The sequence below is a fragment of the Candoia aspera genome, chromosome 2 (genome assembly GCF_035149785.1).
Source record: "Candoia aspera isolate rCanAsp1 chromosome 2, rCanAsp1.hap2, whole genome shotgun sequence".
Taxonomy (NCBI): Eukaryota; Metazoa; Chordata; class Lepidosauria; order Squamata; family Boidae; genus Candoia; species Candoia aspera.
Window position 1 is genome coordinate 202810455 of NC_086154.1, and position 27761 is coordinate 202838215.

Here is a 27761-nt window from a genome sequence, read left to right on the forward strand (position 1 = left end):
CTAAACATTGGCAAGCTAGATTACCATAAGTTAATCAAAGAGCAAGAGGATGAGGTTAAGTGTGCTGAGAATGCATTCCAAAATGGAGCGTCCTGGCTCTGCCCATGTCTTGTTTTCAAACACAATAGCAGATGAGTGGGAATATGATATCTTGACACCTTTCCCTCAGTGCTAAAATTCTGCTGGAAGCTAAACAGTAATTGGCAGGGACATTTCATTTGTTGATAGGGCCCAGGGATGATCTCTCTACATGTACATTCACTGATCTGGGTGAGCATTTTTGCTGTTATAATGCCTCCTCCATGGATATTGGCAGGTCTGGTTTTATTATTCATGTATTATATCTTATTCAAGTCATATGTTTGCCCACTCACAAGTGACTCTGGGTGGCTAACACCTTTAAAAATAGCAAATACATATAAAACTCCTGGGGAAAAAAGAGCACACACATACACACATGCACAAACACATACCTACACACACACTGACCTGTAGCATGGGGGTCAAAATTAGTTCTTCATATGTCAACACATTGAGAACTGACACAACATCCTGGCCCAGTGCCTTAGGGAACAGCCAGGCCTTAAGGGCCTTCTTAAAGGCCAGCAGGGTCGGAGCTATCCACATACTGTGGGGATGCTGTTCCACCAGGCCAGGCAGTGGGTTGTGTGAATATAATCCGTAAAATATATATTATGGCAACCTTATGCCCTCTGTATGTTCAGGTGGGATGTGTTGGGCATACTGATTGCGAATTCTAGATACTGCAATCTGAACACATCTGGAGTCCAGACTGGGGAAATCTGGATAATGAAGTCTTTTTGAAATTAAGTAATATGGAAGATCAAAGCAGAACAGAGACTCCCTTTGGCTCACAAATGAAATTAATCAATGGTGTCAAGATAAGGTACTAAGCATGTTATTATGGAACTTTTTCTAAGAAAAACCAGATAAATGCTATTGAGCAATATTGCTAAAGATGTTGTATTCTTCTGCCAACAAATAGAGGATTTCCAGTTACAATATGTACAAGATCCCTATTAGCAGTCCTGAAAATGTCACTTCCCTGGAAGATACGGAAAAAAAAAATCAGACAAACTGAAATGAATAGAGGCTATTTTTCAGATGAAGTGAACCAACAGATTAATAGATGCATTATAAGATGTGATAGATCACATGGTAGACCAGTACATTGACCAAGCAAATTAAGTCAACTGTAATAATGTTGAATAGCATTTATTGTCAATTTATCCTAAATCCCTCTTCCTAGATGATCCTCTGCCTTGTACAAATTGCATTTGTTCCAGCAAAACGTGTACTGGCAAGACTCAAGCTACCAACAGTAGCTTTGCAGAACAGACTTTTAGGCTTCAGGCAACTTAAAGTCAGCTGATTGCTAGTCATAGCCAATGTGGCTGATATAGCCAGAACAGTCAGGGCAAACTTGTATGTTAGGATTCTGCTGCAACTTTAAGATCTCAGCAGCTTTGCTCTAGGAGATTCTTCAAAATAAATGTTCCTCTTTGTTTCTTGGTAGGGGAAGGGGGATGGTTGCAGAAGAACTGGACACAGTGCAGGGATTTACTTAGTCCTCTTCCTGTATACACTTGCACTCAAGGAAAGTTGAGTCCGTCAGAGAAAACAATGGACAAATATTCTGATCTTTATTAGCCCCTAACCTTCACATAAAGAAAGGAAAGACTGAATAATAAACAGTAATCAAAGCAAATATGCCCCTAATAGGAAACCTATTATTAAGCTGTTGAATATACCGGATTGAGAGAATAATCCTCTATTTCTCCCTTATACATATTGCAGTACTGAGAAAACAAAGATATCATGAAATACAGTACATAACAAACGTATGGTTACCAGTTTCTAATTTCGCTTGTCTTGCAATGTGCTATTTTTCTAGCTATTACTCATTCAATATATTTTATAAACAGTCACTCACAAATCCTGGGATTCATCTAAGACAGGATCATTGCTATTTACTACTTTTTCTGTATGTATGACTATAACTGTTTGTTTCAGGAGGGTAAGTGGGAAATTTCTGTTGTTGTTATGCTTGGCACTACTTGTATTATCTCTTGTTGATTTCAGTTATTTCAATGATTGTATTTCAATAATCTCATAGTTTTAATTTTGTAAGCCATTGTATGTATGTGGTTGGAAAAATGGAGAAAAAAATGATCAAATTCAAATCGGAATTAACCTATCACTGATTGAAAAATTGAACATATCTTGCAGAAGAACAAGCTACAAGTTCTCATCATTTCAAGTGCAATAATTTCTTGCTAAGATTATGAGATCTCACCAATCAAGAACATCAGCAATATTTGAAGAACAGTGTGTAACAACATCATTTGAAATCAGAGGAATATCTTCAGAGGAGAATCAGGTAGTAGTTATGGCTTTAAACTAGGACTAGGAAGACACAGGTTTTAGTTTCACTGGGTTGCTGGTCTAGTCATTCTCATATACTCTCAGTCCAGGAATGTTGGGAGGAAAAATATAGTATGCAGGAAAAAATGCCACGGAAGCCAACTTTTGCTCATGAAGGAAAGGCAGGGTATAAATCTAACACACAAATAGCTTTTATATCAAACACAACAAGCTATTCTCTATGCCTTAAAAGAATATTAAGAAGCGGGTATGGGATTTCAACTTGATGAGGCAGCTTGGAATTTTGTATAAAATAGTGATATAGCAGGAGAGGCAATTAGGGACTCTGATGGAACCTCAAAGATTAACAGATTAATTACTGAGAAGTCAAGCCAATTTTGTGAGATGCAGACCGTGTTGATCTCAGATGTCAAATGATACTGAAGAATAATTGTAAAAAACATGGGCAACAATGCTCTTTTATTCTAAATCATTATTTTTTTTCAAAAAAATGGGCTACAAATATTAAACTAAATAAATAGATCTGTTATATTCTTATACAGGGTCCAACTGTACATAAAATAGAACAAAATAAATCATTCAGAAACCTTCCATGGGGTAAGATAGTTGTTCTAGATATGCTTACATGATTCCCCAGCAGTAGGGTCATATCCAGAGATCTAACCAAGTCCAAATTGAATAGAAACTGTGAACTTTAGTATTGGAATCTTGCACTGGAATCTCTCTTTAAACTTTGTTTGTCAAGGTACCAGAAACATCTTTGCTATGTAGGCATAACAATCTATTCTTTATGCTTTTGGGAAAAACAAATCTGGGGAGCTTTAAGATGTGTGAGTTATTTGTGTTAGCTAGCTGAAAGTAAAATCATCTTGTAAATGTTTGGTGTGCATAATATATGTGCAAAACAAAACAAGAAAAACCATTTTAATCTGTACACATCTGGGCCGGGCTGGTGATGCAAAGTTCCCAACAGTGTGGACACACCATTTGGAAAAAAGTGCATTCTTGTTTTGATCAAATCTAAATGGAGATAAACCCATGACCTCATAGGTCACAAGAGTGGACACAGTGTTTGATTTGATGGAGGGAAAAAACAGCAGATAATTCAGTTAGACGTGAGGACTGAACTTTCACATGCAAAGGTTGTCTGAGAAAAAGAGGTACTCAGTTCATTCAAAAAGACCCATGTTTTGTTCTTGTTTTTTCTTTAAAAAATGACCAACTAGATATTTTTAGTGAGAGGAAGAAATCTTTTTTTTTTAAGAGTGAGGGAAAACCCCTTCTCTGTTGTGATCATCAGAATGGACATTTCTTTTACTTTGCAACATCAGATTTTTCCCAGGACATAGTGCAAAAGCTAATAGATGGGGTAATTTGGAGGGTCACTAGCTGCTTTTCTGGTGTTTCTGTACAAAAGTGAGGTATTCTTGAACATCCTCTGGAGAACCGACAACAAAAGGGACTCTCTGATGAATAGACTCTGGCTTTACATCCAGCACCGCCTCGGTGCCTGTAGTAGCTATTCCGCCAGCTTGTTCAATGATGAAAGCTATGGGGTTGCACTCATACAAGAGCCGCAGCTAGAATGCAAGCAAAACACCCATTATTCTCAGTTTAATTGCTTTTGTTCAAACTATTTAGGAAGCGGTTTAAAAGTTTCTATCTAATTACAACTGTTTTGCAAATTATGAACACTCATATATAGATTATCTGTCAGTTTTAAAGTCCTTGCATTCTGCTGCTTTTTAAGCCACAACAATAATAAATGCAGTCCAGTCCAAATTAATCTTTCCAATTCATTTCAATAGGAACACAAATTGCATTTTTCTCCAGCAATGAGCAAGCACGATCAGGAAGAACAATAGTTTTGTAGCAGTTTTACAAGCAGAAAGTCCCAGATTCAACCTTACTACTCCCTGGTAATAGATTCTGCCTAAGATTTTGAAAAGCACTGCTAGCCCCCAGACAAGATAATGTTGAGCTGGGTGAACATAGAGGTTGAAGCCACACTTCATTCTAAGCCGCAACATGGTCGTCTTATAGTTTTGGTTTAGCATGATAAGTTGACCATGCATTATTGCTCAGCATTACAGGAGAACTAGGCCACTTCTGGACTAGCTGACCTGTAACCTTTTCAGTTATCAATTCCCAGTCCATATAAAGAGAACTTTGCAAGCTGAATTTCACATCATCCTAAGCCAAAATGTGGTTTTGTATGAATCCAGCCATATCTTGGTTTATTAAAAAGCAGTTTATGGGTTCCAACAACAAGAATCCATTCAACTGTGGCTTAGTTAACAAACCATGTTTAATAAATTATGGCTTAGCATACAGTATGTTAACACTCACCCTGCCCGTTCCTTGTTCTATTGGATTTTTTTCCATATAGAATTCCATCTAATTTGTTCCTAAAACGTCTGCTATATATTCATAGTAAGACCTATATTTCTTAAACCTCCTTAGTTTGCCAGAACTTTGAAAGGCTTTATGTCTTCTGGAATGGGAGCAAGGGCATTTCCCCCTTATTTCCTCATACCCTCTGTGATACTTTCTGAAGCAGGAACAACAACATGTGAGACAAACGTTGATTTGGAAACTGAGATATACAGTACAGTGTCCATCACACAGCACATTGTTCTGACCAGTAAGCTGTTCTCTGCTAGTTCAACCATTGTGTATGTTTTTATCTAAGTGAATTTTTTCACTAGGTAGCTTTCAGAAAGATTTGTAAATGTCGTATAACACTAATTTATTGATAAAAAATGTTCCAGGACTAACTAATAAGACTTAGGAATGAACGTGTTAGGAAACAATTTATTTTTCTGCTGTTTAAATCAACTTGCGCTCTCTCCAGAGAATTTTAAATTATTATCACCTTCTAACTAAAAATGAGAAATCCTGAATTTATTAGGACCTTGTCAAGGTTTATAAAACTGCAGCAGCAGAGTCAAAGACCCATTGAAACCACTGATCAAGTGCCATCATTTAAACAATGAAGTCATATCATTTTCATAATAGTCTCTGCTGGTGGTTCTGTTTCTTATGGGTTAGATATGGCTTGTGATTAATTTTCTAATAATTGTGCAAAGTAATCCTAAACACATTTACTCACAGATTCAGCATATTGTATACATTGAGATTATTCCCTAATAATAAGAGTCATCAGGAGTTGGAGAGCATATACATGTAATAAATAATAATAATAATAATAATTAATATGGAAGTTTTGCTTATATACTTATTCCTGATTTTCACTGTAAGAAACCTCAACTCATTCACTAGATAGCTTAAGAATTTGTCTGGAGCTTGACTGCTTATCCAAACGTTAGGTTTTGAAGATGCATTACCTTAATGTGTTTGACAATCTTGTTCTGAAAAAGGACTCAGGAATCCTTGAGATTTCCATAAATGTGTGAATTGGGCTCCTCTACTTTTAAATCCTGATTTTCCAAGGAATGAGAATGCACACCTTTTTCATTAAAAATGTACTTTCTTATAATAAGTCAATTAAAGCATACCTTTCCTTTGGGGCTCTTCTGGTTAGCTGGATATAAAAATATCCCACCATACACCAGGGTACGGTGAACATCAGCCACCATGGACCCTACATATCTGGCTCCATAGGGAGCTGTCCCTTCCTGTAAAGCAGAAATACAGATTGTGAAGGAAGAGGTTGTCCATACTCATTATCCAGTGCAAACCTGAAACAAATCTGAGGCATAGTTCAGAAGGAAGAAATATAAGGAAATACCTAGTCTGTAATTCCAGCAATAGATATCAATGAAATTCTGGCTACCCAAATGAACTCCATATTCATCACTTTTTTGGCTGACAGAAACCCAAAGGTGACATACGTAGTGGCAAAATACCATGCCCTAACATCTCTGACCCATTGCAATATTGTGCCTTTGGCAACACAGACTACAATGTTAAATGTTTTCAAGCCCTTTAACTATTGCATTCATCCAGCCTGCAGATTTATTTAAGCTAGAATGAGGAGAGTGGGCAAGAGAACAAATGGGGAAGTACCAGCTCATTGCCCTTCTGAATTTCCACTGCAATGTCCTTTTCTCATTTGTCATATCCCAAGCCACTTTCATTGCTCTAAGTCAACAACTCACAGGTTTCCCTTTCCGATGACAAAGGAAATAGATACTAATGGTTTGGAACGATTCATTTTTCCTCTCCTGAAATGGCTAAAGATACAAGTGCTGCTGTTATAACTTGTTGGCTTCTGCCTGGACACTTGGAAGGGTATAATTTTACCGCCTGATATTTCCTAAGCACTCTCAAACAAGAGTCACGTTTTATGGGAGTTCTGAGTAAGCTTGTTGGTTCCATTCCACTATGCTCATTTTTAAAGTGAAACTTCTCATCATGCAAACATTTCCGAGTGCTTATATTCATCTTCATTTATGCTTTGTAGTCTTGCGCCTGTATTCAAGGAAGTACCCACATCACTCAAAACAAATGATTCTACAATGAGCAGATAAACATGGATATATTTCATTTCCTTTTCCATCTTCACATACCCACGAAAATTTTACATTCCCCCACCCCCCAAAAATTACATAGCAATAATCAATCTCATATAACACAATATCATTCACACCATCTGTTGAATGTGGTCCTGGGTGCTTGGGAATTAGGGTCTACAAGGACTTCTGAGAAAAATCTCAATTCCTTCTGTAATTTTACACAGGGCATTTTATGGCATGCAGTTTCTTCCAGCAGCTGGAATTAAAGAGATACCTATTCTTTTCAAAGGGATGCTTTGAAAATCCATTAGTCAGCTTTCAAGCTCTTCCTTGATTCAGTAGGATTTTTTTTAAAACAACTTGATAGCTTTGGCTTCAGATCAGTTGCTTAAGCTTAAGTGTCTTTTTCCTCAAAGCAATTTCACACAGGAAGGATGCAAAAAGCAATCCATGGGGCAACTTGCACAGGGTAGAACTTTCAAAAGCTCGAACCAGCAAATATTTAGGGGACAATTTCAGTTGTGCTTTCTTAAGAGCTTAACTGCAACTCTTACAAAAACTGTGATCAGGTTCACTTGGCAGTGCTGGGATAAGTACAGTGAGGGTGGAGATTACAGAGTAAATGAGATTGTAATCTCATTTCCTACCAATCTTTCTACAATCATATTTACAACACAGTGATGGGGAAAGCTGCCTATAAGTGCTTTTTATCCAATGCACAGAGTTCTGTGGGGAGGTAATACTGCAATTCTATTGGCTAATCCTATACAGAGCAAGTACAGTGGTTTTAGTGGTTTTCTATGTATAGTAGATTATAAGACTTAGGAACTCCTACTATGCCCATTGTTTTCTACCCTAGACAATTACCTGATCAGAGAAGAAAAAACACTGAGCATATTCTTACACAACATCAGCCTTCCCTGACCTGGTCTTCTGTGGATTCCAGCCCTCAAAATTCTCACCAATGGCTATGCTGGCTAGAATTTTGGGTGTTGAAGAATGAACTAAGTCTGGTGCCAGCCATGGATAGGCCATTTAATTATCTGTCCAATAAATCCAATAACACAAACCACAGCCAACCACAATATGTTGTTTGATCACCACTATGATTAGGAACTCAGCCATCTTTGCAGTGGCTGTCTGCATATCAGTTTCCAGATTTATTTCAATTTTGTTTAAAAATTGTTCGTACAATTGTATAAAAGTAAGAAAACCAGATGACTGAGTCTAAATTGGAGTCACTGTGTAAAAGGCATGATAAGTCCCTCTCTGTTTCTGTTTCCCCATTGTCCCCATTTCAGTCCCATATATGTGTTTGTGAGAATGTGAAATAATGCCATCTTGAACTACAATAAGTTGAATAAAGTCACACCTGTTGGCTTCATGGAGTTCCTGCACCTGAACTGCATGAGCTGTCCAGGTGGTTATGAAACAGGTACAAACAAAGGTGAAGTATTCTTCTGTCATTCAAATCCAGGTACTATAAAATGTGGTCAAGTCATTTCCTGGTTTTTGTTTCTGATTCTTTTGTGATAAATTTCGCAAACAGTATCATTGCAAAATTCAGGTTTATAGGTCAAGTTCTGAGTCAGACAAATATGCCTGGGCAACTAAAGCAATAGGGAAAGAGCCAGTTTGGTCTAGTCCAGGTTTTCTCAACCAGGGTTCTATGGAACCCTAGGGTTCTGCAAGAGGTCACTAGGGGTTCCCTGGGAGATCATGATTTATTTTAAAAAAAATCTCAATTTCGGGCAACTTTGCATTAAAGAGGTAAGTTTCATTCTTTATGTTTAGTTTAAGAACACTGTTAATGCATATATACAGGCCTACCCATGAAACAACTATAATAATTTTGTAACTTCTGGACTATATTTGAGCCTGAATGTGCAGAGGTTCCCTGAGGCCTGAAAAATATTTCAAGGGTTCCCCCAGGGTCAAAGGTTGAGAAAGGCTGGTCTAGTGGTTAAGGCTCCAGGCTAGAAACCAGAAGACTGTGAGTTCTAGTCCTGCCTTAGGCATGAAAGCCTAAGGTTGGTTAATTCCTGTTGATACCAACAGATGAACATTTGGTTGATCTGAAAAGAGCAGACCCTGCACTTGCAGGAAAAAAATGCCAGGAAAAAAAAAAACCTAAAGCAACAGGGAAAATCCTTTCTTCTGAAGATTTTTTGCTTTTTGTTTTGGCTGAAAATTGAACCATGAGGTGAATTGCTGCTGCACTTGAGAGAGCACACACAAAACCTATCTACTACTGATTTAAGCCTCGTACAACTTTGAAAGGCTAATTTGATTTCAATCTATTAAAGTCACTGTGGAAAGGTACTTTATAAGAAAGAAGGAAGGAAGGTAGAAAATCTTAAAAACACAATTACAGGAGCACATTTCAGAATCAGAATTATCCCAAGTTTACAATATTATATCTTACTGTATTCGTGGGTTTCACATATAGGGTGAGTAAACCTATCTAAATAAGACCATCTTTGTGTTCTTTCTCTAACACAGGTTAGAAGCAGCTCATGTACCAGGGCACATGCAGTCCTTAAACTCCCTTTTTTTGTTGTTTTTTTGTGCCCTTAGTAGGCTTCTGTAACCACCTGGCAAAATTATCTTCTGTTATTTTGAAATGGAAAACATGTACCTATTGTGTAAGCCATAAAATAGGATTAAATTCATGTATAAAACAAAATGTCTTCCAAGCTCAGGAAAAAGGCAGACATCTATCATTCCTGGTCTGTATGAACCAGTTTGCATCTACTGTATCCCTCCTCTCCAAATATTAAGTGTAGCCCCAACCAGATTTTAGTGCTTGTGAGGGAAAGAGATCAAGATTGCCTCTCTCCTCCCCGTTTTAAATTAATTGAAGTTCTCTGTTACACTTGCTTTTGCTACAGTTCCCTGGATTCAGTTACAGCAGGGACCTCTGGCTAGTTTAAATTAAAACCAGAAACTTTTGATCTCTTCATCTGTCATATGAAAAAGGAGGAGAAGACTTGCAGGGCCAAGTCTGTTCATGTGCATTACAAAGAGTTTAGCCCTGCATTCAGATTAGTCCAAAGCTGTTGTCCTATGTTCACTTCAATGCAAGTCAGACCCATTGAGTGTGATCAAGTTCCAATTAGTGCTTTTGACAGAGGCACTGCACCGGAATTGGATGCTGCCCATGGGGCTAAAGAGTCAAACATGACAGAGTACAATGATATTGATGGTTTTAGAACTAGATTGTATAAACTAACAATCTTAGAAAAGAACTGTGTTCATTTTATTCAATACAACAGTGCACATATTCAAAGAGTCTTTGGCTTGCAATACTACCACATTAAGTAATTTTGCAGGCAGAATCAAGTTAGGCCAATAGTTTATTCAAAGTTTTCCAAACAAAATAAAATGCAAAGGGCCGGAAGTTAGTATTTCAGTCTTGAAACAGTGAACTGCAGAGCTAGCAGGAAGCTAGCTGCTGGCAATCCTCAGTTATTATGGGGCATAAATAAGATGTCCCTGTAGTATTTGCTAGAGCATCTAGGATCTTTTTAAGACTTGGCACACACACAAAAATGCTGTTTAGAAAAAAAAACTGTACTTATTTTCTTCAATAAAATGCATTTTGGACCACAACTGTTTCAAGTTTCTTACATAATCCTAGTTGGGTAATTGCATTCACCCGTATGATAAATAATATCAAGATTAGAAGGCTATATGGAAGATTGCTGAGAACAATCTAGGACAGTCTCAAGACAGCCAAATCCAGATAGCCATAGGTGGCAGGAAGAGATACAGAAAACATTTGCTCTTTGTTTCTATCAAGTGGCCATACAGTGTTTGGTAGCCCAGAAAAAATGAGCATTAATTTTAATTGAATTTTTAAAATCAGTTTCTGAAGTAACTGAAGCTAAAAAGCAATGATGTTATTTGAGAGGAAACTGATATTTATTTATTTATTTATTCAGTTTATATCACCACCCATCTCAAACTAGTGACTCTGGGTGGCTAACAACAATAAAAACAGTCATGATATAAAACAATGAAAACAATAACAGAAAATTAAATATAAATATAAATACAGCCAAGCAATCTAAAAGCCATGGTGTTAACATAACCATGCAACAGGGCCCTTCCCACACTTGGGGCCCCAGGCCCGGGCACAAAGCCAGGTTTTCAAGGCCTTCCGGAAAGCCAACAGGGTCGGGGCCATCCTAATATCCAGAGGGAGACAATACTGGAAAAAGTATTTTGGAAATTTGTATGAGTATAGTAGTGATATGTCTAAGAGTAGAACTGAAATAATGCTACAAACATGCATGAAAACATTAGTAAAAAAGAAACAACAAATCCTGTGAAAATGTTGAAAAATAGTAAGGCTATAAATGGCAAAGGTGAAACTGGAGAAATGTTAAAATACTGATGTGGTTTGTTTATGGAGCAGTTATGCAAGTTGTTTAATGTGTGTGAGAAGACTGCACCTGCCTGATAATTGGTAGCAACAGTGAGTACAAAAATTATGGGTATTATTTTCTTGAGTGCCTGAAAAATTGTTTGGAAAATTCTGTTTGAAAGGGTACAAGAATTGACAAGGAGCAGTACAAAGGTGGAAGGTACAGTGTGGCTTTAGGCCAAGCCAGGGATGTTCAGATCAGACTTTCGTTCTTCAGCATGTGATTGAGAAATATTGGAGCCTGAGAAAGAACATTAATAGAAGGGTGACTGAGAGAAAGCATACGATAAAGTGTGTAGGCCTGCATTATGGAATGTGCAAGTACGGAAATGAAGAGTGTACCATAGAAGTAAAGCCTGCATGAGAAGAAATAGACTGCTTAGCAAATGGTTCAACACTGAGCAGAGAGTAAGACAAGGTGCATGATGTCCCCTTGGTTGTTCAGTATATACTTGGGAAAATGTATAGGGAATGTTTGTGGAGATGTTAAGGCATGTGTTGGGTAAGGAAGTGGATGGATATATACTTTGACATGCAGGTGGTGTTTGTGATTAGCTGAGAATCTGAATGATTTGCAATGAATGTTAGACAGACACCTGGTGTAATAAGGAGTATGGATCTGAAAATTAATGTAGCAAAGACCAAATTGGGATTGACAGGGGAAAGGACCTGAACAACTACAAGTTATAAATAGTGAACACTTGGATCAAGTGAATTTGTACTCCTTGATAAAATATTCACAAAAAGATGGGAAAATAGAAGGCAAAAAATTAAGATGTGTAAATGCCGGTAGAAATGAATGTTTGTCAAAAAAAAAAAAAAAAAGCAAAAATGCTCCATATACCAGTGTGTTTCTACCACTTTGTTAGATAGAGCTAAGAAAGTTATGGTTTGATAGAACAGATAAGCTCCTGAAAAAGAGAGAAGTTTAAAGAACAAAGTGTTATGTATGAATCAGTGAATGAATATAGTAGAAGCAAAGATGGTTTACTGACATAGAAAAGTATAGAGAGGTATAGTGAATAATGTTGGTGTAAACTAGTTTTAGGAGAGCCAGTCTGGCTAAGGCACTGGGCTAGAGACTGGGAGACCATGAACTCTAGTTCTGCCTTAGGCACAAAACCAGCTGGGTGACCTTGGGCCAGTCACTCTCTCTCAGCCCTAGGGAGGAGGCAATGGCAAACCAGTTCTGAAAAACCTTGTCAAGAAAACTGCAGGGACTTGTCATGGCATGAGAAGGCATGAGAGAGGGGAAAAAAATAGTTTTAGCAAAGCATTATTTTCTTCTCTTTTCTCATATCTTTAATTTCTTTGACTCACTACTCCCTATTCCTGGCTCATTTTCTGTGCTGTATATCAATTTTCTTACTCCAAAAAGGAATAGCATGATGGATATGCATGTATTTGTGTATGTCGTAGGTGCTCTCACAAAATGGCTGCCATGAAAAAGCTTGATCACGGCTAAAACAGTGAGTGTAGCCAATCACCCATATTCTAGATCCTCTTGGAAATTTCTCCTTGCCAATCCTGGGCTCCCAAGAAGCTTTCGACCACTTCAGCCATACCCTCTTTTCATTTTTGAAGAATATCAGTGATGCTGTGTAAACTCAGAAGCCATCCTGGAAATAAATATGTAGGGTGATATTTCATTTGATAACAGGCTGGATTCCTTTAAAAAATAATAAAATATTTTCTAAAAAATTAAAAAAGGCTTATGAACCCAGTCTTTAGATGTTCTCAAGAAAGTAAGTCCCACTGACTTGAAAAATATATGTCTGTGTAAGATTGCAACTATACTGTCAACAAGTCAACAAGTGAATGTATTGTGTCAGTTTGTACCATGGAATTTAGCCAGTGCTCAATACTAAAACTTTTTCTACCACTTTTTTTTTTGCTATATATTCTACAGTGGATACACTTCGGGGGTAGCCTTCTTATATTGTGTTCTTGAGCTAATGTAACGTTTTTAAAATAGACATGTGTCTTGTTGCTAAAAAGCATGAGTTGCCTTCTAATGAATGGAGACTCACTTTGATTTAGGTCCTCCAGTGCTTTTGGACAAGTTTTCTCCTTGAATGCATGAATGCAACTGTAATCAAAATTCTCTGTGGGATATATGAAGCTAAACTATATTAAATATGTATACACCAAGTGCTACTACTTGTGATTTATGGCAGCCAAATGGTAAATTACCTCAGGAAATTTCTTCTTTTGTAAATACTCAGTCACAGCAGGATCAAAGTACTTCGCATAACCTTCATTAAGACTATAGATTTTTCCTTTCTTCTTGATTTTCACATCTTTTTCCACCAAAATGAACTCACCAAGAGCCTACACAACAGTTAAAATAAAGAAATTGTGCTGTTAAGGAGCTTCTTCACATACTCTTAATTCACATGCCATCTTAGTGAATTATTACTGTAAATATTTCCCACACCTCCAAGCAGCAAGGTTGCTTCTTAAGACTCAATTTAATCCACTTGCAAAGGAATAAGAATCATTAAACTTAGTGATGGCCACTTCTAAGAAATCTCTGCGCTCTTAATTGTCTTTGCATACAGTGATAAGAATCCTGGAGTTTTCATGAACCATGGTAGATTTCAGGTCTGCACCATCTACTTTGTTCTGTAATAGAAGAGCCTGCAGTCCACCAGCTAGAGCCCAGGATACAAAATAGTAGGATGGACCATTAAACTATGAGTTAAGAACAGGATATCCATGGGCACATTCATTCAAAAACCCATTCTTTGGGTTTCCCTCCTCCAAGCATTATTTTCCAATAATGTAATAATTGGGAGGAGAGGCTTTTGAAATGTTGATACTTCTGGGATTCAGAAACCTTTGCCAATCCTCTGCAGGCCTTCCAGAAGCTGACCAAAGATCTAAGTTTATGTTTTGACCTCTCCTGATAACATTCAAATAGTAGTGTTAAAGTTAACAGCACCTGTGCAGCATGGAGCAAATCCTCCAATACTGTATCAGGTTCTCAGATAACTTTTCTAGAGCTTCACTTCCAGTCCTTTCATAGCTGAAACTTCTGCCTCTTAATTTCTGGTTGACCAGTTAATCTCTGTTTCATTGCAATATCAGCTCCAGAGTATCTGCGGGGAGGGGGCGGCCTTCCCGTATTTTGACTGGAAGTATATTCAGAGCACACATAGATTCCAGTAAGTCATAGGAAAAGTCCTGTTATTTCCTCTCCTTATCATCTCTGTCACCAATCATTCTGGGCAGTTTGTAACACAGCCATGTATCCAATATCTGGAAGGATGCCATGACCATTGTAGAAGAAACGTTTTGTAGAACATGCAGTAAAGAAATACACCAAATACCCTTTTAGTTTTTCTGTGAATTGTATTTATCACTCTGTGTGCATATATTGTGATCATCTTTTTATACATTCTCATATATCAATTAATTTTTTAAAGGTCTGTACAATCTTTCCCTAAAAATTGGGCTATGTGGGTCCCTTCCAAGCTTTAAGTGTAGCCCAGGTTCTTTACCAGAATTTCTACTGAAGTTGTGCTTTAAGGTGGCCAAAGGGGAAATAATGAAACACATAATCACATTAGTTTGATGTAAATTTCAAACCAAATTTAGGTCTTGTCCTGATCCTGCCCACTTTTTCATTCTAGTCTTGTCCACTTTTTGGAGTGTGGCTCCCAGCACACCATCTAAAGGTTAAGTGCATCCCTTGATCTAAAGAATCTCTGAAATGTACAAAAGAGAATTTACCATACCCTGTTGTGTCTTACCATAGTGATTTATTTCTGAAGAAGAAGCAGGCAATAACTACTTCTGTGTGGTAATAAATAAGAGTGCTGCTGACACAAATTAGAGCATGATTTTGGGAGAAAAAATTAATGTTTACTCAAGAGCTACAACTTGATGAATGATCTAGAGTCTTCTACCAGTACCAGAGGGAGAGGGAGAGGGAGACTGTGCTACAATCTGCGCTACAAACAAAAGTGACTAAAGCAGTACAGACTCAGGTTAAAATCTCAGAGTAGCCGGTAAAGCTTTTTATACAATTATTTAAACTGACGTGCTTCTAGACTAGCATCAGTAGGAAGCACTATGCTAGAGAGAACTCTGGGGTTTTTTCCTAGCAAGATTGTGAGCAAATAAGAGAATAATTCAGTTTTTGAACAATCTGTTTAACAACTAAAATCTGGCCGCATTTTAAAGTGCGAATGGAACAGCTTTCTGCATCTCCTAAATCTCCAGTTCAGTTCTCCCTTGCTTGTTGAAACACATTTGAAACCCCTTACCTGCTGCTATTTCCGCACTATGTTTCCCAAACTTTTTTTTTAATGCCAGCTGCGTAATAAGGCTGTGCCATCATTTGATGAAGCTCCCCTTGGATTCCCTCCTGGAAACCCTGAAGCAGCTGCAGTCACTCTTCTGTCCTGGCTTTGGAGGGGCCTTGTAAAAGCCATACCAGCCGCTCTGTAGCTTTGAGGACCACATCCAGAAAGGCATTTCATACCTCATCAAAATGATTTGCAGAAGCCAATTCATAAGCAATCATTTTGCCACCGTGGTGATATCACGATGATATAATGCCAAAAGCCAGCTCAGAGTAAGGGCAGGAAGCATTGCGCTCATTCAGAATGGAACCCGTCTTATAACTGCTTTGTCTCCCCCTCCCCCAGTTCCTAAAGAGGGAGATGGTTTTCATATGGAATATGAAACAGCAACAGAAGCAGAACAAGTACTTTGTGTTTGTCTCATACCGGGTCCAACATAAAGCAGTCCACTCCTTGCCCTGTTGAAAGAGCAACTAGTGTCGCACTGCCATATAGAGCATAGCCTGCTGCGACAATGTTGCGTCCGGCTTGTAAGGCGTCCTTTTCAGAAGGCTCATCCTCAGATGCCTAAGAGAAAAGTTATTGCAGTGTAAGTATTATCCAGACCTTTTGTTGTTACAAAATTTAAATTTGAGGAAAACAGGCTTAAAATGTATAGATTAGGAATTTCTCTTAATAATCGAACTACAGCTTTCTTTCCCATGCGTGCTATTTTGATGTGTGTCTGATGGATTGAGATTGAAGAGTTTCTTGTAAGAGAATCTTAAATATAATTGAACGGCAAGTACCGCCCAATTGCAAATAAGAACCATTAACAGTAAAGATATACCAGCTGCAGGTCAAGTCGTAAACTGAAGTAACTTGCCTATGTTAGTAATCTATCTTCAATAGCAGGATTCATCAGATGAACCACTGAATACTTTAACACTGTCCCTTTACTTGTTCAAAATGTCATTATGAGACTCAATGCCTGTGTTAAATGTATTTGCAAATGGCTAATAATTACAATTAGCTCAATAGGAAATGACATTTGAAGTGGATCTTTTTAGGTCAAAGGTGCACATTCTGTGAGTTCAAACCTTATGCAGCCCCCCAAAATGTAGGAGTGGCCCTCAGAGACCCCAAATGTTGCTGCAGATGGATAGTTTTAATGTGGCAGAAGGATATGGCTGCAGAGTAATCATATGAGCTATATTTAATTTTAGGTAAAGGTAAAGGTTTCCCTTGATGTAAAGTCCAGTCGTGTCCGACTCTAGGGGGTGGTGCTCATCTCTGTTTCTAAGCCTTAGAGCCGGCGTTGTCCGTAGACATTTTCCGGGTCATGTGGCCAGCATGACAACACGGAACACCGTTACCTTCCAGCCGAAGCGGTACCTATTGATCTACTCACATTTGCATGTTTTCGAACTGCTAGGTGAGCAGGAGCTGGGACGAGCAACGGGAGCTCACCCCGCCGCGCGGTTTCGAACCGCCGACCTTCCGATCGGCAGCTCAGCGGTTTAACCCGCAGCGCCACCGCGTCCCCGCCATATTTAATTTTAATCCCCTTTAAATGTAAATGAAATGAAATCAATTATAATTTCTGTCCTGGTGTCATTCACTGTATTTTCAGCTGCAGACTCCACTCAGAGGCAGAATGTGGCTCAGCCAAATAGCAGTCATAAGTCCATGGGGATACACTGAGTTCTCCCTAGCAACTTAAGATTGGTTTTATAATAAAGTGTAGATAACAGTATGCACAAATTACAAGGAACCACATTCATTCTGGAACAATTTCCTATGCCAAGTCTGGAGAACACAACCCCAAAAGGTTAAAGAGTACGTGATACAGGATGGTTATAGGATTTCAGAAAATTAGTTCAAAAGGCTTAGCAAATCAGGACTCTGCTTTAAATGGATCAGATAACTTTTAGGTGTGTCCTGATCTTTTAGTAGAAATTTTGGGCTACATCTTTCTACCAAAGGATTGGAACATATTCCTATGATTTAAGGTTAAAGTAGATGATATATAAGATATATATCATGTAGATTGCCTTCTAGTTTTTATTTTCTCAATGTATGGATAAGGGGGAAGCAATCTGGATTTACTATACACATAATGGAGCAGGGTTTGTTTCCCCCGGTAGCATTGCTTGTTTCACCACCAAATCTATCATCTATAGCCAGGTTGAACGCTATACTGTAATTTCATTTGTTCTGACCTACTCGACAGAGATGCTGAGCTGATGGACTGAATATCTGATGGCAATCAGAAGACAGAACTACCCATCCAACAAGATCCATATGCAAATCAGTAGAGCCAGATCAAGACCCAGGGAGGACTACAACAACAGAACACCACTGGTTGTCACTTGCAGCTCATAGCTCAAGACACTTAAATAGATTATTAATAAACAACATCCCATACTGAACAATGATGCTACACTTTCTCAGGCACTGGGTGTCAGGCCCATATCTGCCTACAGACAATCACCCAACCTGAAGTAGATTCTGACAAGCAACAAGATACAACAGGACATGAGAACCAGACCCACAACAGACTCTGATGTCTAGTTTCCCCCATATTTATACTCATAGCACCATCAGAGGCCCAAACAACTTTACACACAAAATTAGAGGCACATTCATATTTTTTTTCTCTAATGTGATATATGCCATCATCTGCCAGCAATGCCACTATAGATCATATATAGGACAAACAGGACAAACTTTGCACAAAATAATTAATGAATGTGAGTTTGACCTCAGGACACACAATAAAGACAAAGTAATATCAGAGCCAGTTTGGTGTAGTAGTTAAGGCATCAGGCTAGAAACTGGGAGACCAGGAGTTCTAGTCCTGCCTTAGGCCAGTTGGGTGACCTTGGGCCAGTCACTCTCTCTCAGCCCTAGGAAGGAGGCAGTGGCAAACCACTTCTCAAACCTTGCCAAGAAAACTGCAGGGACATGCCCAGGCAATTGCCAGGAGTCAAGACTGACTCAAAGGCGCGCACACACATACACAATATCACAGCACTTCAACCTCCCAGGATACTCCATTACAGATCTCAAAGCAGACATTTTGGAAAATAGAAACTTTACTAGCACAATTAAGTGAGAGGCTGCTGAACTCATATACATCAAAAGATTTCAAGCTATCTCAGAAGGTCTCATCAAAAAATGGGTTTTAATGCATTATAACTATTAATTGATGAGGTACTTGTACTCGCTTTCATATGTAACTTGCATCTATATAACCACCCTATAGATCACAAAAGTGTGCCTTTTGCAGATGCTTTTAAAAGCAAGAAAACATGGGAAACCTTGACTGCCATTTCAAGTTTGCTTGTCACTTTAGCTGATTTGAGGTCAGAGAGTATAGCTGATTGAAGAAATGTGGCTCAGAGGTGAGCACACAGTATGACTTCCATGCAGAAGATAAGAGGTTCAACCACCATATCTCCAGTTCACCTGGTAGCAGGTGCAATATCTGCCTGAGAATATGAAGACCTACTGCCAGCTGCATCAGCTTTTATAGGGCTAGCTGAGCATATATTTGGATCTGATCCAGAGTTGTTCCCTAGGCCTGCGGCTTCACCAAAGAGTTCTTCAACCTGGATCACACATAAGTCTAAAACCCTTGATGAATACCAACTTGGGAAAAAATTCAGTACAGCAGAATTTTTTTTAGAAATCTATAAATGACAGTGATGTAGTGAGATGCTATCACCAGTTATTTGTTCTGCTTTTTTGGATATTACTATTAACTATTCCGTTTCTTTTCCTTTCAGCAGCTTACCTTCTTGTAAATTGCAAATATTGTTCCTATTGAGGCTAAACAGTCTATATTGGATGAGCCATCTAGTGGATCAAAGCACACCACATATTTACCCTGAAAAAAGAGAAACAAAAGCAGTCTTAAAGTAGATATTAGCAGGCTCAATATTCATTCACCGGTTAGCAAGAGCTAATTAGAAAGTTAGCAATCCTGTGAAATCTTCTTTAGATAGAACAATAGCAGAAAGGTGGGTTTTTACATCAGAGGGTTGATGAAAAGTAGACTACAGTACAGTATAATACAAAACTCCCCAACACACACACACACACACACACATTCAAGAAAAGATTGTAGTAAGAAAGTAAAACAGTTCTTGTCTGGCTGCTTCTGATAAATTGCAAGTCTGCTGAAGTTATCTTTTTTCTGCAGTTCTTCAACTGCCGAATCAAATATTATTTCAGGATTTGCCAATATTATTGGCAACTTCGTGATCCAGCTTCTCAGGGAAACTGGGAACTGCAATAGGGTATCAATGAAATTAGGTGCCTGACTTGCACAAGTGAGATTACATACAGTACTGGTAATGCAAAGCCACCCTTGGATCCCAGGTAATGTATTTATTTCTCTCCATGGTTCATTTTGGAAATTAAGCCAGCCCCCCTCCCAGAGAGGGAGGCAGTTCTCTCTCTGCTGCTTCAAGGCACAGCCCCCCGTGCAACTGTCATTTGCACTGCTTTTGAACACACATGTAACATTCTTCTGGAATAGCACTGAATGCATGTTCGGCTTCTTATCCACATGGGTTCAGTGCTCTTCTGGACTAATGCTAAATGCAAGTTCAGTTCCTTTTGAGCGTAGGTTTAGTGCACTTCAGGAATAGTAGACAACTGAGCCCCAAAGGAGCCCGACTTGCAACTGATAGCCAGGCTCCCTTTGCATGCACCCGTGTAAAAGACTTGCACAAAGCCAGAGCAATTTCGAGAGATGACCAAACCTGCCAGTCTAGCCATCTGTTGAAATTTGCATCCTATCCTGCATCAGCCCCATCCCACATTAAGGACAGTGACTGGTGGAAACCCACCAATTCCTGTCCTTAACATGCCCTCTATGCCATAAATAAGAAGAACACCATTTGCCCGCATTGCAGCAGGACAGAGATTGCCAGCGGGGACATCAGATTTTATGCCAGTAGAGTTTTCTGCCTGCTCAAGCACTGGTGGATAGCACTTTAACTCAGCCATGTGGAAGGATGCGCAGTTGAAACAGTAGCAACATCAGCAGTAGCATACCGTGTCACCTTCAGCAATGAAGTAAACTCAAAAATACCCCCCAAATAATTTTTCAAATATCCTGAGAACAGTAGAAAAACAAAAACCTCTTTTGCATGGCAATAAAACGGTAGACCAATCATGCAAGGCAGATGTCTGCCCAGCATTATTCTGTGCTATTTATTTATTTGTTTATTTTAATTGATTAGATTGAGAAGCAGGGGACTCATAAATGACTCCAGGTGGCTTACCTAGTTAAGCGAGGAAAACAATAACAAAGAAAAGGACATGTGCAAATACTTTCGGTCTCTTTAGTTGGCAGAGCCAATTCCAAATATTTCTGAGGCTAAGACAGCTCTTCTTCTATCAATTTAAAGCTTAATTCAGTTCGAGCAGTTACTGTAAGTCTTAATCCGGTTCTGGCAGCGTTGGGGCAATGTTCTCTGTTGCACGTGGAAGCAGCAACACAGCTTTGGAATGACAAAAAGCCGTTCACTCGGCCCTGCCCATTGCCAACTCTGCCCCCAGGCATTTTCAACTGCAGAGCACACCCAACCTTTTCCTCTGGAGCCCCTTCAGTACGTCCTTTTTCCTTCAGCGATTCAATTGCGCCCTCTGCTGCTAAACAGGTCACCACCCTCTTCCCAGTTACTCAGAACACATACTGACCCTCTTTTCTTTTGGGGTGATAATTGCTTCATTATTCTCTTCAGAGACCAGGACGCAAGTGCTGTAGGAGGACTGCAGCATGTTGATAACCAGAGAATTGGACAACACATCCAGTTTTTTCTGCTCGTCGCCAGTCACATTCATGCTTCCTGCTATTCCATACCTGTGGAGGAGAGAAGCCCATGGGGTTATTGATAGAATGAAGAAAGAGCTAAGCCAGGGAAAAGCAAGCGGATGCTCTTCACATTTTCGGGGTCTAGCTCTCACAGTCTTCTGCCATTGGCCATATTGCCTGGAGCTGATGGGCCTTTTGGAAACATTGAAGACCTGGATGTGCTCCCAGGCATGGAAGTCAAGGGGTTACTTGGAGCCCATGGGGAATTTTCAGTTTATTAAATCTTTTTACCCCAGCAGTCATGGTAGGATTTATATGTTGGGGAGGGGGGTTGTGGTTGGTGTTTTGATCTGTTGTTAGCTGCCCAGAGTCACTATGGTGAGATGGGCAGCCATATCAATTTACATAAATAAATAATACACTGAAGTCCCAAATACCAGAGGAACACAGGTTGCTAACCTCTAAATTAACAATGCAATCTTTATGATAGGAATGTGCTTTAAAGTGTTGTGAAGTGCTTCCTTATTACTTGAGTCTGCCTTTCCAGCCTCTCTGTGTCATTTAGTATAATAGTACTGAAATCTTCTATGTTAAGCATCTGTTTCCATAAAAGGCTAGTCATTGTAGTACTGTAATAAGGGTCTATTTCCATGGTCATCTCTGCAGGAACTCAGCTACTCAAGGTACTAAATGGAGGATTTACTTCCTCTTACTTCCTTCTTTTTAATTAATTGAAATGGAGTAATTTTGATAAATTTATATTGCCTATAGTGGGAATGGCTTTGAGCACAAATCTACAATATTTGTGGAAAATGCATGTACAAATAAACTGATACTGTCCATTATGACTAATATACTATTCAACATCATTCTTTACTTGACAACTTTCTGACAATATCTACAATACAGTGGTCACTTGGACTCTTACACACTATTTGTAGTCACACAATATTTTCATGTGAGATTCATAAATAATGTGATTATGACACTATACGAAATGAATAGATCAATCAAATCAATTACCATAGATCAAATGCTTCCAAAACAACCCCATGGAAAGCATAAACAGAAGTTAAGTTATAAGTGATTTGCATCCCAGTCCTATCAATTCATAAACAAGCCCTGTTAATTTAATTTTAGGGTAATATGTTCAAGGAAACTTGAAAGTTGTTAGACTTGCATTGGTGAAATGAACTAGATCTCAGATCACATTAATGGAAGAACTATTTGTAGATGCCTGCTCATGCTTAAGAGGATGCAACCTTAAAACAGTAAAAATATTTTGGGAAGGCAGAATATAAGAACAACGAATCTCTATTTACAAAATTTTAAAAGGACCGGCAGAGGAATAGCAGCAAAATATGATTATTTGAATATTAATTTCTCATTCTGGCAACTGTTTCCTTTCACTAAATATCGGATCATACTTTCTTTGCAAGTCTGCTGTTTTTAATTGTGTTTTAGAGTTGTTACATTATATTATTTATGCTTATAACAATACCCTGATAAATCAGTGGATTCATGGTGGCTTACAGCAATCTCTAAATAATAAAAGCTTAATTGAAATAGAAATAATATAATAAAACAATACAACTGAAATTAACAAAAAACTAAAATGCCAATGAAGTCATTTGGTCTCATATGTGTGGCAAAAATTAGGGCAGTCTCTGTTGCTTTCCTAAAGGCTAGAAGCATCTGGACTATTGGGAGTAAGACGAATATCAGAGGAAGGACAGAAAGGTTTCTTTCTTCATGGCTGTCCCTCTAACATCCTTTTCTGAGCTGAATGCACAGAAGAGGCAGCCTCTACTTGGAGAAGACCATCCTGAAGATATCCAGGTCTCAATTCATGTAGATCATATCCAGCACTTTGAATTGAACCTCAAAACATATGGGCAGCCAGTGCAGGACATAAATGTAATGTTTATATCTTACTTTATTCTTTTACAATGTTGGAATCAACATATGAAGGGCTGCATGCACATTTGAAAATTCTGAAAGAAGAGCTCTCAAACTTAGGGCAAAGAGTCCCAGATCCATAGGCTTTTTGTACACAGGCTGTGCAATGCCACTTCCTTGTTCCTCTCCATATATCTGTGTTAAGCATAAATGTTGTATTGGAGTCATTATAGAATGAAAAGAGAAGCAATTACATTATTGTGGAAGAATGAGTTTGCTTCAGGAGGCATAAAAATAGCAAAGGCAGGCATAGTGGGCCTGTGTTCCCTCTTGCCTGTTGTAATGGGTGTAGCTGCTGGATCTTTTATTGGGGAAGGGTGGGGGAGGAACCCTGACAGAGGCTGCTCTTGAAGATGCTAGGACCCTGGTGGCAAGGTCCAAGAGCTCCCTGGACAGCTAGACAGGAAAGGAGACAACAGAGCCAGGGCACCATCACTTGGGCAACTTGGATGAAAATGGCTGTGGTGGGTTGTTCTTGAATTTTGGCTGTTCTGGAAGAGGCAGGAAGGGTAAGGAGTGGAGCCAGATGCAGGGAGGAGCTGCTGCCGCTGCCTCCTTCTCCACTATGGCTCCCAAGTCTAAGTCAGCCTTTGTCTCAGTCAACAGTAGCAGCAGTATCACCACCAGTCTCTGTGTCTTTTCCTCACTGAGGGGATACTTTGCAGTAACTTAGATGGGGGGAGATTCTTATGGAACTGGGACAAGAAGTAGCAACTGTATGAGGCCCTCTCTACCCATTTTTCCTGCCCACCTGAGAAGTTAGCCATGGGCCCAGGGAGGTCGACTTATGTCCCTCTCTCCTTCCCTCTAGTTTTCTAACTTAATGCAAGAGCCACCCCAAGCCAGTAACAGAATATGCTGCTTGATTCTTTGTTGTATGTGCGGTTCCAGTGCCTCTTCTATTGGGAACCAGGTGAAATATCAGATTATAATGGAAGGGCAAGAAATAAATAATGAAAGAATGAACAGTTATGAAAACCATTTCCAGTAGTGCAGTGGTATGCCTGTTGACTTAGAATAATTCTTCTTTTAAACTGCTTCTGTGATTCAAGCATAGGCAAACTTAACTGAGAGTCAGTAACATCATTTCTAAGTAAACTGCAATTTAGGTAGAGGAATTCAGTCGTTAGTCCACAGCATTTCGACAGTGGAATGTTCTGAGTCCTGCTTTCTGCCAGCAATAGACAAGTGAAGGGAATTGATGGAAAAGTTTCTTTGCCACTTTTTGTGGGCTCATTCTCAGGTCCCTCTAAGCCATAGCACAAAGACACCCCACCACCCATATTTAGAGGACATGCTTCAGTTGTCTACTCATGCTCAGCCTACCATGATGGTAGGTTATATTCATCTTTAGCTGTTCTTTTTTTTTCCTCTTCTCCCAACACAAATCTTGCTATACAAACACTATGATGCCTTATTGATGATGTTGGGAATAATTGTGGTTGGGATCTGTCCAGCTGTCCAGCTGCCAATGATTCCATTTCGCTGCTGTGTCCTGCTTGCTCCCCTCTGGTCTCTGGACGCTACCTTTCTTTTGGCTTGGGATACAGAAACAATTGGACAGTTGGCTTCCACAGAGGCATCTCACCCTGTGCAGGTGTTCATGCATTCTCCTTGTATACATAGGTCCAATGTGCTTCTGGAATGCTCTATTAAACCTGTTTTAATACATTACTCTAGTAGTCTTTTGAAACAGGCACAGCTGAGGGGTGGGGTTGAGATGGAAGCACCCCTAATGCTCCTCACAGCTCCTCTAATTGGGTTGCTTCTGAATCTGAAGTCTTCTAGAAGGCCAATAAACCTTTTTCCAAAAATAACCTGGCTGCAGGTGGACAAAGATAAAGTGATGATAGGTATTCCAAGTGTGTGGTGCAAACCATCTCCTGCTTCACTCCATACCCTTCCATGATCCCATCATTCTGTCAGCCAGGCTATTTTGGACACAGGTCTGCTGGCCTTCTGGAGGACTGGTAAATCTATATAAAAATAGCTTGGGTGACAAATAAGTGGGGCAAAAGGTGGACCCAGATGAAGTGGGAGAGAATTTGATGAGCTATGTGAGCTCCTTTCTATTTCAGCCCAAGCTTCTCCTCTGCCCCATCATCCTGCCAGCTGTTCTATTTTTTTCGCACAGGTTTATCAATCTTCTGGAAGACTGGCAGACCTGAATTCAGAAATAGCCTGAGTGAGCAGTACTGTATGGAGACTCTCTGCACTGATAACCTCTCACTTGAGCAACTTGAAATGTGACCAAAGTCTCCAATCTAGGCCCCATTTACTCTTGTCCAGTCTCATTCTACCATGCATTAAAGAGGGGGAATGAAGCAAGGGCATTCCACTGTTTGCTGCCCTTAATTTGTCACAGGAAATTGTAGTGACAGAATCACTTACAAGCCTCAGTAATAAGGCAGATTAAAGCTTGACTGTCATAGCAGCAGAATTTATTGATTTATTTAACTGATGTTTATACTGCCCCAATCACACAACTCTGGATGGTTCACAAGAATCTCAAGATGGAATCTCAATAGAATAATAAGCATGATAAACTAATACATAATAACAGCTGGTATCATACATTTCTACTGACTCAATGCACATTAATGAGGTTATGGGGAGGATCTGTGTGTGTGTGTCTGTACATTTAATTCCATTCCTCTGCAAGCAATGAAAGGCATAACTGCAGTCCCTTCCAAACAGGAAATGACAGAGGGCTGGAAGGGCGTAAGATCTTCAGAACCAAATATGGTCTTTTGCCTTGACCAGTCCTACTCCTTCCTTTTCTATTTCCTGGACAGCATTCCTGACTTTTATAAGAGCCAGTCTCAAAGGCTGGCATGGGAACAAAAGGGTTTCTGCTACCTGATTTCCTCCTCCAAGGTCAGAGCTCTTTTTGTAACCTTGGCAGAAGAAATTCAAGAAAGTCAATGGCCCTGAGATATTGTGCCAGGAAGCACAAGATGGCACCTTGGTAACTTATTCTCTGATTAACTCATTCATGTTCATATGAAGTTATAAAAATATGCCATCAAGTTTCTGGAAGGCAGCCAAGACATGGTCATGACATCAAACCCGATAATGAAGACAGTGCAGTTTGTCACTTGGCACAATTCTGAATCCTTCTTCTGAATGCATCTCCTATTACATTAGAAGCAAGTTGGCGGGCCTGATCTTTACACTGACATGGACCATTTTATTTGAACTTCTCAGCCACAGAAGTAGCATGGAAGCAAATCATATTATTCCTGTGTTACTGTTGCGGAGGCACAAGGAACCAGGAACAAGGAAGTAGGAATGGAAACATACCTGAGAACAAAGGTTTCAACGGACATACGCCCCCAGGGACCAAGGAGCAGAGCTAGAAGCACAATGTATAACCATGTAAGGCAAAGTATTGTATTAACGCTGTTATTGCTTACATTATGTCATGTGATTCCCGATATGGGATGTGTAACCCAATAAAAGAGAGCTGTCGGGCCCCGCACGAGGTCCTTCATCCTCTCACCTCGAGAAAGCCTTTGTGTCACTGTCATCCGAACCGGGAGGAGGACCCGCCGGGTCAGTCGGACCTGGCGCACCCGTCACAGCTGTGGACCCCATCCCGGACGGGACCCGCAACACGCCACATGTTACTGCCTTGGTTGCTGAATTATATTATCAATATTAAAATATATGCATATTACATGCTAGTAATCTATCTGCCTACAGCTCAGATCCTGTTATTAAGCTTTACTACATTCTGAAAGCTTCATTTCTCTCTTTGAAATTATTATGTTAAAGGGAGCAAAGGTAACAAGTGTTGATTGTGCCTTCTTTCTGATCAAATTCTGTTTATATCAAACCAAGATCAACAATGATTTGAAAGAAGTTTCTATAATTCAGCATACACGTTAGCTATTATAGCTGTCTTTCTTTTATTCCAGCCACATGGCATTCTGTCTCAATAATTTTGTTCAGTGTATTATAAGAAGTACACCTCCTTCCCCAGACCTCATCCAAAACGTTCTAATATAGATCCCCTTCTCCCCTTCTCTATGCTACTCACATATGAGCAAGACCTGCCTTTCGGACTGTTGATGAGATGGCCTTGATGGCAGTGAGCATTGAGTTCAAAAGCTGAGTCAGTTCTCCTGTTGCCCCTTTCACCCGTCGTCCTTTCTCCATGACAAATCGGTTCAGGGTTAGCATATCTGTTTCAAAGGGGCTTTGATCCGACATGCTGGCTGGAAAGCAGGACCTGTTTTCTTAGCTAGAATCTAGTAGTTCTTCTCTTCCCCTTCTAACCACTGCTGTTGGCCGGTAGTTTTATTTTAAGGAGGAGCAGCTGGCTTGCACACCAAGCATGGGTTAGTAAAAGGTTCCTGATCCCATGT

At 39.4% G+C, this 27761-nt stretch overlaps 1 protein-coding gene across 1 annotated transcript; it reads right to left on the reverse strand.

Moving 5' to 3' along the window:
* Nucleotides 1–2321: 2321 nt before the first annotated feature.
* On the reverse strand, nucleotides 2322–27678 carry LOC134492558 (fructose-1,6-bisphosphatase isozyme 2). The gene is made up of 7 exons (XM_063296714.1): nucleotides 27434–27678; nucleotides 21318–21480; nucleotides 19402–19494; nucleotides 16050–16190; nucleotides 13507–13644; nucleotides 5925–6044; nucleotides 2322–3986 (listed from the first exon to the last, which is right to left on the reverse strand). The coding sequence occupies exons 1-7, from the start codon at nucleotides 27604–27606 to the stop codon at nucleotides 3792–3794; spliced, it is 1023 nt and encodes a 340-aa protein (XP_063152784.1). The 5' UTR covers nucleotides 27607–27678; the 3' UTR covers nucleotides 2322–3791.
* Between the last annotated feature and the right edge of the window lie 83 nt (nucleotides 27679–27761).